Raw genomic sequence first — 18,748 nt, forward strand, 5'->3', positions numbered from 1 at the left:
TGATTGATTGATAGTCATTTGAACCAAAGATTTAGGTCAAAATTATTGTGATTATTAAGAATGAATATTTGCAACAACATTTTATGACACCACAGTAAACTAACTTTCATCAGTTTAGGGTCAAATTGCTCATATTCAAACTTTTAGCATGACAAGAGCCTATAAGTAATTTTTGTACTTTTTAAATAAATTTGTTTGTTTATTCTTTACTTTTGTAAAGAGCAAAAGTTAATATTTTTTCTTAGGCTTTTTGTAGTACTGCATCCCACCACTAGAGAACACTGTTCACAGATTATGTTGTGACTTTTGTGTCTCATATTCAAAATGTTAAAGTGACAACTCAGCCTATAATCTTTTACAATAATATTTTATCATTTTATTTATTTGTTTGTTCTATGCGTGTATTAAAATGAAAAGGAAAGTGATTTTTTGAGGGAAATAAACTTCTTGTAGAACAGGACCCCACCGCTAGAGGTCCCTGTTCCCCCGCTACATTTTTCGGTGCGCCTGTTGTCCAGACATTACCGCACTGTGTTTGGTGACAGCAGAGATGCTAATGCTAACTAGCCTGCAGCCTGAGCGAAATGATTTCATACGAGGAGCCGCTATTTTTACACCAAACGCAATCACCACACACTGTCCCGTCATGCCACGAAGCTAGCTAACTTATCACCCCATTTCTTATCTCTCCGTGCTTCATTTCAATCCTGGTACGTGTTTGTTTTTATCAAACTTGATGGTAGAAAAGCTAGCTAGTGGCTAATGCTAACAGAGTGAGTGAAGCCTTGTCAAAAAGCCTCTTGTTTTGGAAATGTTTGTAGCTTTTTAAAATTGTTTTTATTTGCGATTGTTTGCTAAAATTATTTGTTAGATGTAGCTATAGAAGTCAGAACAATATTGTCTCAGCATCATGCCTTAATTTGTCTCACATAAATGTTTTTTCAGGTGCAGAGATCCATCTAATACACAAATCCACCTGCAGTTTCTTATTTCAGAGATTCTCAAAATTACATCTTTTTTGTTAACCTTTGAGTGACAATTTTCATTTCATTTTGACCCACATGTGAAGTGCAGTTGTGTAGGACATGTGAAAGTCGTCATATAATTCACTGGGGAGTGGTGGATTTTAATATTTGCAAATCTAGTCAGTGCTTCTTGCCTCATTATTTACATCTGCGTGCTATATCGGACACAACAGAGAGTTTCAGATGTGTTTGAAGAAAGAACAAAGGGGGAATGGTCATTTGTTTTGCAAGAGAGGCGTTTTTGTGTTTGCTGATGTAGTGCAAGTTTGGAAATGTCAGTGTTCACTTCTCCTTAAGGTCCTATGGTTTTTGTAAGTACAGAACAGAGAGAGGGAGAAATTTGCCCTATGAAAGCTACAAGAAGAAGCAGAAGGTAACAGGTTTACTCATATGTTAACTTTACATGTATGTCATATAGAAATAATGGTATAATCGATTGATATGAATACACAGATTTTGTACTGTACATTTGTTTTGTTGTCAGTTTGGATTGTGTACTGTATACTTGAATTTCTATTAATCTAATGGGTTGGGTGTGTTCTAGAGGAGTCAGGGCATGGGACATAACCAAAAGAGGCAACCAAAATAGCCTTCGCTTAGAATAGAGTGGTTATATTAAATTGCCAAAGTTTTGCCTTGTTCTTATGTCTTGTTTAATCCTCTTTGTTGCTGTTTCTGTTTGTTTGAGCTGTGCTATAACTTATATTTGTGGTGAAAACAATTATTTTTCAATTAATTTAAAACAAAATGATATTTAAAGAGACAACCATACAATAGGGATGTAAAAATAACTGAAATGTTGTGATATCGTATCGTCAAAAGTCTCACAATAATATCGTGGGCTGTCACATTATATTGAATTACAAGTTTCTTTGTTTAAATACATGGCTTTATAGTAGTAACAGCTTATAAACATCTGGAACTCCATATCCCGTGATTAATTTCAGTGCAGACAACATGAAGAAATATGTTTTTCACTTGAATTCTTGGGATTATGATGGAAATAATTCACACCAAAATCTTGTCAAGGTATTTTAAAAGCAAACTAGAAAAGCACTCAGAGAGCGCAGACCTCCGCCAAGGACTACCCCCATTTTTTATAAATTGCGATAAAATCAGTCTTCTGGATCAGATCCGGATCAGCCTTTGGAATATGAAAGAGGATCCCATTGTCCATCCCTGAGTCAAATTTCATGGGGTTTGGTCAATAATTAACCGAGATATTGAGAAACAAAATTTTTGGCCCCATTTACCACAATGTTAACAAAAATTTCAAAGTGATCCAGAATCCAGGATTTCTTCCGGATCACCCCCAAAATGAAATCAGTTCTTCCTTTTCACATTTCCAACAAATCCTGAAAATTTCATCAAAATCGGTCCATAACTTTTTGAGTTATGTTGCTAACAGACAAACAGACAAACGCCGGCAAAAACATAACCTCCTTGGCGGAGGTAAAAACTGTTCTATCTACAATTATATCAGCCTCTCCAAAATATTGCAATAAATATTGTACCGTGAGATTTGGATATCGTTACATCCGTACCATACAATAAATCTAATTCTGTTTTAATGATTTTGTAGATTAACTCATCCAATCTATAAATAGTCCAGTAATTCCAGTAATCGAATAATCGTTAACTGGTTTATACATAGATTACAAAGCATGTCAAGGTTTCATGACACGAACAGAGCAGGAATTACAAAGAAATGACACAGGAAATGTTTCCTGTCTTATCATATGACGTCACAAGGTGGAACTATGTGACTAATGTTTTCTGTTTGAGAGAAAAAGTGAGTGAATGAAATAAAACAAAACTGCAGGTATGTTTTTGACGAGGAAACAACATTATAACAGATCAGAAAACAGTGTAATATGTGCCTTTTTAAAACTGTTGTTATATGCATTTATTTATTATATTTCATTGTGTATCTCTGTGTTTTAGGCGTGATACTATGACGCAGCTGAGTGTGCGGCGCTGGACCACCAAACACGTGGCCAAATGGCTGAAGGACGAAGGCTTCTGCGACTACGTGGACCTCCTGTGTAACCGGCACAGACTGGACGGGACCAGCCTCTTGGCCCTGAGCGAGTATGACCTGCGCTCCCCCCCGCTGGAGCTCAAAGTTCTGGGCGACATTAAACGCCTCATGGTCTCCATCCGAAAACTACAGAAGCAAAACCTGGATGTTCTAGAGGAGCTGGGGCTGCCCTTTGACGGACACTCTCCCACAGGTACGGCACTTTAAACATCCAATACAACTTTATTTGTATAGCACATTTTATTAACACAAAGTCTCCAAAGTGCTGCACAGAGTAGGCACAATATAAATTAACACATTAAATAAAATAAAGCATAAAATAAATAAGCAAGCCAATAAAAAACATAAAAAAAATAGAAAAACAGCAAATTAAATCAATAAAAGACAGAGGATCACACAATTTTTACACCGTGTTAAAAGCCAGTGAGTAAAAGTGTGTTTTTAAATGAGACTTAAAAGAATCGACTGAAGGGGAACTCTTAATGTCAGGGAGGAGAGTGTTCCAAAGTTTGGGGCCAACCACAGAAAAGGCCCGGGCATCCCAGGGTCACCCCAGGGTCACCCCAGGGTCACCACAGCTTTTGAGTCTCGTTTTTGGGAAGAAAAGTTGGACGTGACCCTCAATCCGTGTATCATTTGTTCATTCATTTTTCAATATAAACCCAAAAATAAGAAAACGAAAAAAACAACAATTTTCTTCATTAATTGTCTCCAAAGCCAAAATGAAAAAAAAAAAGGATAACAATTAGTTTTTTCAGTTTTTGATTTTATGTTGAAATGAATAATGAAAAAAACGGATAATGGCCGTTTCCTGTTTCCGTGACTTAAACTGTGATGCCAGACTTTTGTACCGCATACAGACTGAACCAGGACTGAACCAGGATTAAAAGTGGACTAAACCGGTCTCAGTCCTGGTCTGGTCCCGGTCTCAGTCCTGGTCTGGTCCCGGTCTCAGTCCTGGTCTGGTCCCGGTCTCAGTCCTGGTCTGGTCCCGGTCTCAGTCCTGATCACCGCACCTCCAGGGCCCATTCAAACACTCAGTACTGGTTTAGTCCTGATTTAATCCTGGTTTAGACCTGGTTTAGTCTTGTTTTAGTCCTGATTACTGAAGAAAGCGTAATCGTAAATTTCCATTTAATGACTGTAATTCTTGCTGTAACTTTTCAATTTGTATTCTGAGGGAAAAAATACACACAAGACATTTTATGTACAACTGGATTCATTCGAGAGTTTACGAATATTTAACTCAACTACAGCCAAATATGCACAGATTTCTATCCTCTGCATATGAATATTTCTGAAAGCTTTCATACTCCATACAGCTCCCTTTAATTTGTGAAGTGTGGTTTTCATATCTTCTAATTTTCATCCAATCCCACAGAAGCATCACTTCATAATTTTCACTTAAACATGACAGAAGTCCAATATAAATGGATACAGTGATCATAATGAATGCCCCTTTGTCCACAGGTCCTGGTTTGGAGTGGCTGTGTAACGGAGACGGGGTGAGGGACTGTGACAGCACGGACACGGCGCCGGTCGGAGAGGAGTACAACACGAATCAATACACCAACGGGAAGTACAAGAGCGCCCCCCGCAGGCTGGACCCGGAGTGCTGGAAGACCGCGCTCAGCTCCATCTACGTGGTGTTTGTGTTCGGCTTCACCTCCTTCGTCATGGTGATCGTTCACGAGAGGGTCCCTGACATGCGCACCTACCCCCCACTGCCAGACATCTTCCTCGATAGGTGCGTTTCTGCTCGGGCTGTGCACTTAGGCCTGTCATGATGAGGATTTTTTAAGCACGATATATAGCTACAGAGAAATAAAACGATAATATTGAAACTTCTTCATGCCAGGGACACAAAGCAGGACAATCCCAGTAAATTTTAAATATACAGTATCATTAAAAGGCCTGAGCTGCAACCTATAAATGGTAAAATGAAGCAATAATTAGCCATAGAAGTTATTTTAGTTAATTTATGTACCCTCTACAGCTAAAATCTTACTTTATAACATAAAAATGGCAAGAAATTGTAACCATGATAAATACTGAGCCCCAAAATGTATATTATTCCAGCTTTCATATATTGAACAATGAAGTGATGTAGTTGTCATGACAGCCCTGTGTGCAATCTGAATCATTGTCACTACTTAACTATAATCATTTGGTATTAATAATAATTATTTGATCATTATTATTGATTTTATTATTAAAAAGACCATTACAGATGCCATTTGCTAGGAAAACAGGTTCACAAAAGACATCACAATGCCGTAATTAAATCAAAAAAGGCAAGAATATATATTTTGTGATCACATTTTTTTATTGACACATATACTTAATTTGTAAGACTTCCCTTAATTAAAATAGTTTGATGTAAATTTAAAAACAATATTTGATGAGGTGATTAATTGCAACTAATTGGTCATTGAAATAGTTGTCAACTCTTCCAGTCATCCAATAACTGTTACAAAATATATCATGGGTCGAGAGAAGAGAAGATGACTTTTATGACAGAGCAGGGATTATAAACAAATGACACGGGAAATATGTAAATGTTGTTTTGATAATGAAAACTTTGTAAATATTTTCCACCAGGACATCTGAAAAGCAACTTCATTATCTTGGTACAGTTTAGGAAAATCTCATTCACAGGCCTTTCTCTATCTAAACAACTAAGTGATTAATTGAAGGAATAATCGCTCTAATCGATTCGTTTAAGACCTAATTTGTAGTTTGGCTGTTTTGTAACTGATAATAAAATTGTGACCATCTTAAGGCTTTTTAATTAGAGGAATTGTGTAAATGTGTGTGTTGTTTTCTGTCTTCAGTGTGCCTCGTATCCCATGGGCCTTTGCGATGGCTGAAGCCTGTGGGGTCATTCTCTGTAACATCTGGGTGCTGGTGCTACTGCTTCACAAACACAGGTGAGAAATACTGAACATTTCTTGTTATTGACACATGCAAGACAAAAACACTTTGCTGAGGTATTTGGCATGGCATAGAGTTTTGTTTACGAGTTACCATTTTTAAAAGGATACAACAAAATATTGAACATAATTAGTTTAAAATGTTAAAATGTGTTATATAAAATGTGACCCGACTGATATATCAGTTGGCCGATATTATCAGCCTATATGGGCACTTGGAGACATATCGACTATCGGCCTAAATCTTGTTGATCTGCGCCGATAGTCCACGTGAGCATGTTATACCTCGTTATAAAGCTTAGACTCTCTATGTTATGTACATTTAATCCAATTTACAGACAGATAAATGTTCTAATTCGTAGCGCCACATTAATATTTACCTGCGGAGTAATTTGTCTGTGTCTTTGACGCTGTGCTGCCCCTGAACTCACCTCCAGAGTCACGTCACTCGTGTGCTTGTTTACACACACAGCTGCTACAATCTTTTTGAGTCAGGATTGAAAGGACACTTATTTGTGAAGATTTTTGAAGCTGTAGTAGTGGCTATATACATGTTTTTGGACCTGCATTGATATGTAAATGAGGTGTGAATAGAGGTGTGAATGACCAGTATTTACGCATATAATTAATTACCACAGCACACATGCATTAACTGCTAAAGGCTGATAGTGGTAGTTTATTTACTTTGTTTATAGGCTAGAATGTGATGCAAAAATAGCATTAGGCCGACCTACTGTCTTTAAATGTGACAGTAAAGAGGCAGAATAACAATAAATGTCGCCTAAATAAACCCATTTTAAAATCCAGTAGTGCCAGACCTAGGCTTTATAATCATTTGAAGATTTATAGTGAATTTTTACATCACTTAATATATCGGCTTTTATATTGGCTATCGGCAGCTCCAACTCCTGCTTTATCGGTATCATATCGGCCGCAAAAAATCCATATCAGTCGAACTCTATATATAAAATACGTTCAAATTCACTGTTGATTAAACTCGTAAATAACCACTTAATTTAAACAGTTGAAAATCTTACCATAATTATTACATTCAAGGGCCCATATTATGCGATTTTAATATTGGTATGTCATCACAAACAGACCTGGAGTTTGTTTCATTCACACATGTTTAACATACAACCCTGCAGGAAGAGCTACACAGAGGATTTTGACCATTGGAGATGTAACAGACTAAAAATAAGCAGAGTAATAAACTATTAAACATGTGTGAATGAAACGAAACACAACTCCAGGTCTGTTTGTGGTGCAGTAACAACATTATAACATGGCTTCAAGCTCACAAGAGTCAATTTTGCATAATATATGACCTTTAACTTTTCCCAGCATTGCCCACGGTTACACATTTGTTGTTGTTGTTGCCTCAGGTCCATTTTGCTGCGTCGCCTGTGCAGTCTGATGGGGACCGTCTTTATGCTGCGCTGTGTCACCATGTTTGTCACGTCCCTCTCCGTCCCCGGACAACACCTGCAGTGCTCCAGCAAGGTAACGCCGTCTAGTATTACGGAAAACTTCACACATCAAATGACCGGCCTCCATCTGACCATGTCGCCTTTATGCTCACTGGGCAAATGAACTAATACGCAGTGTAAACAGTAAAGCTGGAAAAATATGAGCTTTGTTAATGCATTCTAGACTAGTGTTGTCATAAAATTTCAAGCTCAATTTCGATACTGAGAAATAGACTTCGTTCTCAATACCACAATGATAATAAAAAAAACGCTCTTTCTTTAGACAATATAATGTGATTTTTGACTTTAAATCATTAGTATTTTCTTTTAAATCACCATATGGTCTTATATCTGTGTAATCCCTCAGTGGTCCAGGTAGGTTTCATAGTGGTTCATGGGCGTATTCTAGTCTATGTGCTCTTATAAATGCTCAATATTTTTCTAAAACTATTCAGGAAAGGTTCATTTCTGTCCTGTGAATGTGACTTTTTTAGTATCAATACCTGCTCAAATGAATATCTAGTTTCGATATTATTTGTAGTATGGATTAGTATCTGACTTTTGATCCTTTGACAACCCTGATGCAGACAATGGATTACTTTTTTATCTGTTCACAATTTAAAGGTATAGTTTTCTCTTCCATTGTCACTCCACAGTAAGAAGGTCTATGTGGAGTTAAAGGGACGGTCTAGAGTTTTGGACATAGAACCTCATTTCCTAGTGAGCCAGAGTGTTGGAGACGTGTGGAGACACTTTTTTAAATATTCCATCCAGTCCTTGTATTTGCAGAGGTCGCTGGTGCTAGGCTAGTGCATGTCAATGACCATAGTTATCCTGCCACTAAAAACAGTCTTACCCACTCCGCAAAACACCTGAAGCAAATCTATTATTACACCAGACTGTCGATGTAAATGTCTGTGTCGATAGAATGTTTGAAATAAAACTAACCTTGCATTGCATGAATTGTCGCATGTTGAGGGACTATTTTCTCACATATCAGTTCGCCACTGCCAAGCTTTCTATCAAGAAGTACAACTCACTGCTGCTGCTCAGACATAAATCCTTCAAATGCAAGGTTAGTTTTACTTCTAAAATTATTCGGAATAATAGATTTGCTTTTGGGTGCTTTGTGGAGTGGTACAGACTGTTTTTAGTTTTAAAAAAGTGTCTCCACACGTCTCCAACACTCTGGCTCACTAGGAAATGAGGTCCTACGTCCAAAATTCCAGACTGTCCCTTTTACATTTTTCTCTTTGAATCCTGACTGGATTCTGTACAATTTAATCACGGTATTCTTTGCAGTCTCCCATCCCAGTATTAACAAGGCCCAAGTCTGCTTAGCTTCTGAAACGAAGCAAGATCAGTTATTTTTGAAGGTGGAATAGACTTTTTCTTTTTTCATTAAGACGACTTCTAACTATTTCCGGCAGACCGCACCCAAAAGGATATTGGCCAGTTACTTAATTAACGCTCTTGGATATAGGTCGGCGGAGAGAAGGAGTTTAATCACAGAATCTTGTATTTCTCTCAACACAAGCCTTTCCTTTCAGAAGCATAATCCTGATAAAACAGTGAAACATGTTTAACTGTTTTAAGACGTCCACACTGGTATAATCTTCTTGGGTGTTTATTAGTTACTTTAAAGGTGCACTACTTAAACATTTCTAGTGGAAGGTCTGCCAGTTGCTTGTCTCCATGGTAATGTTATTGCTTTGTCTAGAATGTTCCACAGTATGATTTAAACCTAGATAAGCAGGTTACAGCACTACGCGACTTTACAGTTCAGATCTGTGGAGAGGCGCCCCTATTCACAGAAGGAATTATTGTATTTTTGAACAATAGAACCATAGCTATGAATAACTGCTAAATTGAAATGTTTAAAGGTGCATTGTGTAACTTTTCTGGCAGTGGATCTATCAAATACTGTTCTCCATTGAGCTGTTATCACTTTGGAATGTTCCACAGTATGGCATTAAACCTTTCTACCTTCATGGAGACCAAACCAGACCAAGTTACAGGTAGAATATCATTAAGAATTTGGCAATATGATACATACCTCGATACATAGGCCACGATACGATACATACCTCGATACAGTGCACTTTCAATACGATATATTTCAAATCGTTACAGTTCAATAAAAATAAAGGCTAAATCATGGCTGTGATACTAAAAGTCTTTGTTAAACCACTTCTTGTGCAAAGTTCATATCAAACACAAACATTTTAATCATCAAAACACTGATAAAGTCAAGTGTGTCGAGTTTCCTTCCACTAAACAAGCAACAAAACTGTACCACTGTAACAAAATAACTGAGTTAAATATACCAAAATATACTCATGGCGATATATCGATCCAGCAGCCCACGATATCGTTCCTGTATCATCACATTAAACGATACGATATATCGATATTTCAATATTTTTGCACACCTAGGTCACATTTGTGGAGAGGCAACCTCGTTCACAGTCAGAATACCTGTTTTTCTAGGTATTTTTGAGCTATAAAACCACCTGTAATTTAATAAATGTAAGGTAGAGCTGTTTAATGTTATACTGTGGAATATTCTGGACAAAGCAATGACATCTCCAGGACTGAACCTCCATTAGAAAAGTTGCACAGTGCACCTTTAAGACAGCCAGCCAGCCCACAGTGCCCCAGTCTGAGTCTTGTAACGTTAACTTCTCTACTGGACGTTAATGAAAGCCTGTTGTACTTAATTAAAGGCTGGATAGTGAAATAGTTCCTACCTCGTGCTTCCTTCTCCCACATATGAGCAACACAACAACACAACACAAACTTTTAAAAACTCTAACTGACTCACACAGAGCTTTATTTGTTTAATTGATTGACCACTGGACTATTCATTTTATTTAGATAATGAGGATTTATATAAGACTACAAAGAAAGCAGAAGTGAGTGAGTTAGCTGAAGTATTTTTTTATATTTATATGTATATGTCAGATTAAACTCATGATTCACAAGTTTCAGATGTCTTTATATAAACACGTAATTTCTTAGTTCGTTTTTTTCTGCATAAATAGTTGTTTTGTATAAACTCCCCCTGCTGGTGTGATCTTGTTAGTGCAGTTTGGGTCAGATACACAGACAGAGTTATAGTTATAGTTTTGAGATCTTTTGCCATGCCCCCTTTTTTTAGTCGTCTAATCTGGACTAGTCGACCAAGAATTTGTATTTTCTGCTTTTGTATTTACTTAGAATTAGACTTAGACAAAATTAATTGATCCATAAGGGAAATGTTTATTATTATTAAATTATTGTTATTAGATTAGTGATTATTTATTAAAGGAACGATGCATATTAAAAGTCAAGATAATGCAAAAGAAAAAAAAAACATGTACTTGTAAATATAATAATTTAATTATAATAAATTGTAATAATTTCCATCTTTAGCCCCCTGCTCAGCCAAAGTCACATAAGGCACATCATTTAATTATATATATATTTTTTTAAGGAGAACAGAATATAACATTTAAAAAATACAACGATCTACATTTAACAATTACAATAATCAGCATAAAACAAAAGACAAAAACATAAAGCAACACCCACAACAAATACAAAACAAAACAAAACAACAACAACAACAACAACAAAAAAAAAAGGGCCCCCATTTCCCCCCGACCACACACACTAACACAAATTTGGCTAAATTAAACAAAAGTAGTATGGTAGTGCAACATAAACACAACGCTAGGCCCCCTTTCATTGACACATTGCACATAATTTTAAAGGCATTTTTTTTTTCTTCCCCAGGCACATAATTTATAAACATGACAATAAGAGCACACATACACTTAACTCTCTCACTAGTGCACTCAAAAACACAGACATACAAACTTTTATTAAATTTCAGGTGTTTTTATAGCTCAAAAATACCTAGAAAAACAGGCATTCTGACTGTGAGCAGGGTCGTCTCTCCACAGATCTGACCTGTAACTTGGTTTGGTTTGTTCTTCATGATGATAGAAAGTTTAATATCAAACTGTGAAACATTTCAGACAGAAAAGTAACATTTCCACGAAGAGAAGCATCTGACGAACCCTTCGCCGGAAAAGTTACACAATGCAGCTTTAAGAGGCAACAGGAAACACATTTGTTTTGTGCCTCCCCTCTTCTGAGCTGTCCCTTCCTGTTGTGTTCAGATGTACGGGGACATGTGGGCGAAGCTGCAGAGGGCGGTGGCGATCTGGAGCGGCTTTGGGATGACGCTGACGGGAGTACACACCTGTGGAGACTACATGTTCAGCGGACACACTGTGGTCATCACCATGTTAAACTTCTTTGTCACTGAGTGTAAGTCAAGGAGCAAGTGGAGGATATTTAAGACAATAAGAATATTTCCAATAGGGATGGAGCAATAACCGAAATATCGTGATATTGTTTCGTCAAAAGTCTTGCAATAATATCATGGGCCATCATAATATATCAAAATTAATTAAATTATAGTTAAATTATAATTATAGTTTATTAAATTGATAGTTTTTAGTGGTGTGACGAGACAGTTTCCACAAGACGAGACACGCCATGACATTGGGTCTACAGGAACGAGACAAGATGAGATTTTGGTGTCATTTGTAATAAAGTAGTAGTAGTGCAATCTATTTCACAATGTTGGCTTCATTTATTTTATGTAATACTTCTGTGATCATTGTAGTACTGCTTTCTGAAACTACAGCTTCTCAAATTGCCTAACTCACCAGCTCATAACTCTTTTGTCCAAGCCAAAGGTTTTCTCTTGCAAGAGATCCTGTCCCATCCCAAGAGTTATGACGCACCAATCACTGCAGAGGGAACTACATACTCGGTCTAAACGCCACCTTAACATGATGAATAACTGTTATTAGCACTTTTAAATCTTAATTATTTGGATTATGACTGTCAAGGCATTTTAAAAGAGAAATGTAGCACAATTTTGTTAGCCTCCACAAAATATCACAATAAATACTGTACCATGAGATATGGCTGGGCGATATGGGTCAAAAAATATATCTCGATATATTTTGCTATATCTCGATATACGATATATATCTCGATATATGTTCAAGAAAAAATAACCCCCTAAAACTGCAAAAACAAATCTGCCAATTCCACAAGGTCTTTTTTTATTTTTATTGAAGTGTAAGAGGTAGGCAGTTCATATAGGAACATTTAGGATTACAAAAAATAATAATTTAACTGTAAAATAAAAGAAATAATACATATTTCCTTCTTTTCATTCATAAACAAAACAACTCAACACAAGCTCATCTTTGCATTAACTCTGTTATCCAAACCAGAACCAGAACCATGAGCTCATTTAGCAGAAAAAGCTCAGGATGTTCCTTATTTCAATAGATCCATGTTATTATCCAGCAGTGAGGAGCTATGAGGTTTAATCCCACAATCCACTGCAGATCAAATCCAACGTTTCCAAACACTATTGTACAAGTGACAATGCAGCAAATTATTAATTAAAATATTCTGCATAAATAAACTTTACATTGCTAAACTTTACAATATATAAAACATAACGACTCTAGAGCCACATCAGCCCGTTTGCGATAATAATGTGTTTAATGCAGTTTTGCGCACGTGTGTTTATATTTTACAGAAACGAAACTTAAGCGCATGGCTCATTTGCATAAACAGCGCACTTCTCGTGCAGCTCAGCTCGTTTAGCTTCTTTCGGGCTAAAGGACGCGACTCGGTGGAATACGAGGATGTGCTGCTGGTGGTCTTGTCTGTAAATGGTGGAAAAGGTTCGTGGTGCTTGAAGCTTTTCACTGGCACCAACTTTCGGCGTTCAGGGCGATAGTGACGAGTGAAGGAGACACGAGCGAACAAAGTCAGGGAGGCGGAGGCGACGACAGAGAAGGTAAACAAGCGAAGCGGCAAAATCAAATTGAATATAAGCATTATATCGATATATACGATATGTCAGAATTCATATCGAGTTTAAAAACTATCTCGATATATTTAAAATATCGATATATCGCCCACCCCTACCATGAGATGTATATCGTGAAAATATTGCATCTAGAGTTTTGGATATTGTTGCATCCCTATTGTGCAAGCTACCTCAAGTTTGCAATTTGAATAGCTTTAATTAGTAACTTGTAGTAGCTGCAATTATGAGACAATTCTATTCTGTTTTGTCCCATTACCTCGTTTTAAAATGTGTACTTTTTAAATTTTTCTCTTTGTACAGCGTCTTTGAGTTTTTAGAAAAGCACTACATAAATAAATAATGTGTATTGTTATCATTAGTTAGTTAGATAGTTTATCTTTCTTTAGATTGGTATTAAACCCATGGGGATGTACTGTTTTAACACCTAAATTTAATCTAAAACATTCCATATACTTTAACATGTAGTGTAAAATATTATTAGAGTTGACCTGTGTGATCTTCAAGTATGGGAATGGCTCGTTTAGGGACTTAAAAAAAAAACAAAAAAAAAAAAACAAAGCTTTCTCCATGTTGTCTTGATAAGCTGGACTCACACGCTTTTGGTTGTTTTTGACACAAGTTTAAATCACATGACCACCAGAATTTCGGCTTCTCTGCGCGTCACGTTTGATTTGTTGTGAGTCGGGTACATAGTAAAATGAGCAAATCACTTTTTACTTTCTAATTCTCTTTCAGACACCCCTCGAAACTGGCACTTCCTGCACACTCTGTCCTGGGTCCTGAACCTGTTCGGGATCTTCTTCATTTTGGCGGCTCACGAGCACTACTCCATCGACGTCTTCATCGCGTTCTACATCACCACCAGACTCTTCCTGTACTACCACACGCTCGCCAACACTCGGGCGTACCAGCAGAGCCGCCGCGCCCGCATCTGGTTCCCCATGTTCTCCTTTTTCGAGTGCAACGTCAACGGGCCGGTGCCAAACGAGTACTGCTGGCCCTTCTCCAGACCCACCGCAATGCGCAGGCTCATCGGGTAAAACGACGGGGGTTTTATTACAGGCACTAAGTGTAATGGACTGAAAATACTGACTGAATTTACATGTGCACTGGTCATTACTGTTACACTGGGAAAACGACTGTCTTAAAGGTGTGCTGTGTAACTTTTCTGGTGACGAGCCTCCATGGAGATGTCAAAGCTTTACCTGGAATGTTCCTCAGTATGGCATTAACTGAATCTAGCTCGTATTTATTCAATTACAGCTGTTTAAATCACAAAAAAAAAAAAAAAAAAAAGCATTTCTTACTGTGACCTTGCTCGCCACTCCACGGTTTTGACTTGTAACTTTGCCACCAGCTTGTCTCCATGGAGATAGAGATAGGTGGAAAAGTTTAATGCCATACTGTGGAACATTCAAAGCAAAGCAATAAGTTACACCGTGCACCTTTAAATGAGCTAAATGGCTTGAATTAAGAATTATGAATCCTTTTTTTTTTACTTACTAATTTAAGTTAAGTTTAAGTTATTTTTACTTATTTAGTATAAAGTAATCACTCCCTTTTTACTGATAAAGTGGAGTAAGATTGATTTATTTCGCTTTTGAAGTAAAAATACGATTATTTTCTTTTTTTAATCAAAATAGACATTGAACCATTGATAATTTTAGTTTCGTAAAAAAATTTGACTCAAATCAATACAGGTAAATACTCTTAATTCATGCTATTTGCTTATTTAAGATGGTCTTTTTTGCAGCGCATCTTAAAATCTTAAGCACTAGGAATATGTAAGAGGTTTAAACTGACTTTGTTTAATATAATGTAGATGAGAGATGTCTCAACTGTGACAGACCCCCTACGTTTAGATATGTTTTTGTACTATGAACACTTTAATTTGAGTATTCCTGACATTTTTTTGCATGTTTTTATTTATTTATTTCAGTTTATAAAGACCATTTTAAACCTCTTAAATATTCTAAGCCGTTCATTTGTCAATACCGATTTCTCTCAAGTTGCCATGGGAATACGAAGCAATCCCAGATCTAGAGCCATAACATTTACGCCGTCTGCAAACAACTATTACTATTATTATATTTTATGTGCATTAAAATAACTGCAGGACTTCATAAATCACTTTAAGAGACAATAACGAAGTGAGTAGACCACCGCCAAGGCATTAGTCCTATCCCGCAATGACAATAAAATGGTGCCCAGACTGATACTTCTATAGACCTAGACTTATTATTGCTAGCCTTGTCAAAAAAATATAGAGGAAGCAATTATTTAAAAATGTTGTTTGTTAACATTTTGTAGTAAGATTACAATGAGTATATCCACGTAAGTCCTTTAATCGCCTACGGTAGCCTTTCTGGGACAAGTTCTTCAATGTGAATGGAAAACATAATATGAAAAACATGTAGAAAAATGTATTATTAAAGGTTTATGTTAAAGGTGCATTACGTAACTTTTCTGGCGGACCTGCTTGTCACCATGGAGATTTATCGCTAGCGTTAAATCAACATAACTAGCAGCAGGTGACGCCACTAGGCCGAGTTACGGGTCAGATCTGTGGAGAGATGAACTTGCTTTAGATGTTTTTTGAGGTGGTTTTGAGCTATAAAAGTACTGTGTAATATTCCAGGCAAACAATAACATCTCCATGGTGACGAGCAAGTGACACGGCACCACTATTAAAGTTACAGAGTTCATCTTTAATCTCTGTTTTAGCCCACTGATGTACAAAACTTCTTAAAAAGTGACCAATTATAGTGTATACTGCCTTTTGTTTTGATTTGACAAAACAGAAATAGCCATAATGCACCCTTTTTCATCCCACAGATAATACACCAATCAACCATAACATTATGATGTGATGTAGTCCTGGTTTGGACCTGGTTTACACCTAGTTTAGACCTAGTTTAGACCTGATTTAGTTTAGTACAGCTCTTTTGGGGTGTTCAGATGTGTTTTAGACCTGATTTAATCCTGGTTTGGACCGGGTTTGGACCTGGTTTCTACCTGGTTTAGAACAGCTCTTTTCAGATGTTCCAGATTTATCAGATGTGCTTTAGACCTGGTTTAGACCTGATTTCGAACTGGTGTAACTCTGGTTTAGTCCTGTTTTTTGATCTGGTTTAAACTTGATTTAGTCCTGGTTTTCGAGCTGGTCTAGTCCTGGTTTAGACCTTATCTGACCAGCCAGAACTACACGCTTTGACAAAACTGGCTGGTCAAGCAAGTTTGGATCTGGTTTAGACCTTCTTTAGACCTTGTTTAGACCTGGTGTAGTCCTAGTTTTCGACCTGATTTCGACCTGGTTTAGAGCAGCTCTTTTCGGATGTTCCCGATCTGTCAGATGTACTTTTGACCTGGTTTATACCTGATTTCAAACTGGTTTAACTCTGGTTTAGTCCTATTTTTCGATCTGGTTTAAACTTGATTTAGTCCTGGTTTTTGAGCTGGTTTAGTCCCGGTTTAGACCTTATCTGACCAGCCAGAACCACGCGCTTTGACAAAACTGACTGGTCAAACTGTAGTCCTAGTTTTTGACCTGGTTTAGACCTGGTTTAGACCTGGTTTGGACCTGGTTTAGTACTGGTTAAGTCCTGGTGTAATATCAGATTGGTCATGATGTTATATTTGATTCATGTGAAGAAATAGTAATGATTTCCTTGTTTAAAACTGTGAATTGTTGTCATGGTAACCATAGCATTTCAAAAGTTGTGAGCCAAATTATGTAAATATTTGTCTCATACATGAAAACTTGCCAATAATTCTTTGAGTGTAATTATTGCGTTTGTGTCTAAACTATTTCAGTTTTTTGGTAGATGTCTAGTGTTTTATATGCTACGAGGCAGTGTAAATATCATTAAAAACATGAGTAGTGGCCAAGTTCCTTAAATTTCTATGTATGTTTGTATTAATTTATTCTTTTTTTGTAAGCATTGATAGTTTTTATATATATTGCCAAGTTTAAGCAACATGCACATGAAAAAAATAATGTTTACAGTTGCTCTGGGTGATAAATTTGTTTTCATAATTTTCATTTGAGATTTCAAATAAGTGAAATTATAATTGTTTTCATAGCTTTCGAACTGTATTATACTTTGACTGGTGCAGTGCAGTAGTGCTCATTTCATGTCATTTTCCCATTTCGAAAATTCAATAAAAAACTGAAATCGCTTGTATTTGTTTATTGCCTCACTCCTTCTTGAATGGCCACATACCTTTACTATCAGAACTTGCCAGACATTGAAAATCTAGCCATCTGCAAAACGTACTGGCACTTTAAGGAGCGTGTTTAAATAGCGATTTTAATTTAACAAATACAATTATATGTTTGTTATAGTGGTTAATGAAGATGATAATTTTGTCATGATTTTCTAAATTGCTCATTTTTATTTTATTTATTTATTTATTTATGCTTTTAAATTTAATTTAATTTTGAATTTGTTGGTTTTTATTTAAAATTTGTGCCAAGAGAGAAACCATAATCATACACATACAACATGTACATTGTAAACAACAGAAAAGCACATTTCTCGAAAAGAATTGGGAAGAAATAAAATAAAAAAATTAACCTCTCCCTGTTCGTTACATAGTTTCAAAAATAAAAAAAAATGTGTGGTTGCTTATGTACATTGATGACAAAACTTTACAAATATTTACATATAGCAAAATAAATTACAAACTATGCATACTAAATATAATTGTAGCCTTTTCTTTTTTGTATTGTACTGTATTATGGTCGTACAAACTAATAGTAATGATAAAGAAGTCACAGAAGTTTATCGTTTATGATCGTGTCAAAATAAGCAAAATGAGAATAAAGAATGTAAGGATTTTTTTTTTTTTCCTGTACTCTAAATCAGTGTTTCGCCTTGTCATGATCTGCATGTAGGTCTGCAATATACAGTTCTGACACATGTTGAAATATTAAGACACATTTTGTATAATTTCAATTTTTTTTTAATTATCTCATCGACTATTTTGTTCCAATATTGCTGGTTCAATTGAATGCTGAAAAGAAAAAGAAACTTTCTACATTTTATGTCCAAATAGGCGACTTATGGATCCTTTTATTGCTGCTTCAATGACTGTTTTTCATTATTTAAAACTTGAGTAATACTAATTGTTCAGAGAGACACAATCACTCAATCAACAATAAAATATCCTCATCAATAATGGCCAGTTCTATTTTTATTTTGTGATTTATGAATAATGTCTATTGACTTGGGTCGTGAAGGTTTCGGACTTTTAAAATATGGGTCCCCAGAAAAACACTGGCGAAACACTGCTCTAAATAGTATGAATGAAAAAAAAAAAAAAAGCTGTGGTTTGTGATTCAAGTTTGGTGTAATTTGGGTGTTTTT

General features: G+C 36.3%; 1 protein-coding gene across 3 annotated transcripts; it reads left to right on the forward strand.

Moving 5' to 3' along the window:
* Positions 1 to 535: 535 nt before the first annotated feature.
* On the forward strand, positions 536 to 17,563 carry LOC110164416 (sphingomyelin synthase-related protein 1). 3 transcript variants are annotated; one of them, XR_008631753.1, is made up of 8 exons: positions 779 to 1,398; positions 2,970 to 3,259; positions 4,537 to 4,813; positions 5,901 to 5,996; positions 7,385 to 7,502; positions 11,635 to 11,785; positions 13,083 to 13,346; positions 14,115 to 14,245. XR_008631753.1 is itself a non-coding variant. In XM_055150352.1 (7 exons), exons 2-7 carry the CDS (start codon positions 2,980 to 2,982, stop codon positions 14,417 to 14,419), a joined length of 1,227 nt encoding a protein of 408 aa, XP_055006327.1. In that variant the 5' UTR covers positions 536 to 710; positions 2,970 to 2,979; the 3' UTR covers positions 14,420 to 17,563. The 3 variants fall into 3 exon arrangements, 2 of the variants coding, with proteins under 2 accessions (XP_055006327.1, XP_020785106.2); XM_055150352.1 differs by lacking the exons at positions 779 to 1,398; positions 13,083 to 13,346 and adding an exon at positions 536 to 710 and having other exon boundaries at positions 14,115 to 17,563; XM_020929447.2 differs by lacking the exon at positions 13,083 to 13,346 and having other exon boundaries at positions 796 to 1,398; positions 14,115 to 17,563.
* Positions 17,564 to 18,748: the final 1,185 nt, after the last annotated feature.

This window comes from Boleophthalmus pectinirostris, unplaced genomic scaffold, assembly GCF_026225935.1.
Source record: "Boleophthalmus pectinirostris isolate CB_2022bp ecotype Guang Dong unplaced genomic scaffold, ASM2622593v1 HiC_scaffold_14, whole genome shotgun sequence".
Lineage (NCBI taxonomy): Eukaryota > Metazoa > Chordata > Actinopteri > Gobiiformes > Gobiidae > Boleophthalmus > Boleophthalmus pectinirostris.

Excerpts from the sequence above, each read along its gene's own strand:
- LOC110164416 (XM_020929447.2), top strand. The coding sequence starts at position 1,328 with ATGGTTTTTGTAAGTACAGAACAGAGAGAGGGAGAAATTTGCCCTATG. Across the intron at positions 1,399-2,969 it reads GCTACAAGAAGAAGCAGAAG|GCGTGATACTATGACGCAGC; the intron begins GTAACAGGTTTA and ends TCTGTGTTTTAG. Across the intron at positions 7,503-11,634 it reads ACCTGCAGTGCTCCAGCAAG|ATGTACGGGGACATGTGGGC; the intron begins GTAACGCCGTCT and ends TGTTGTGTTCAG.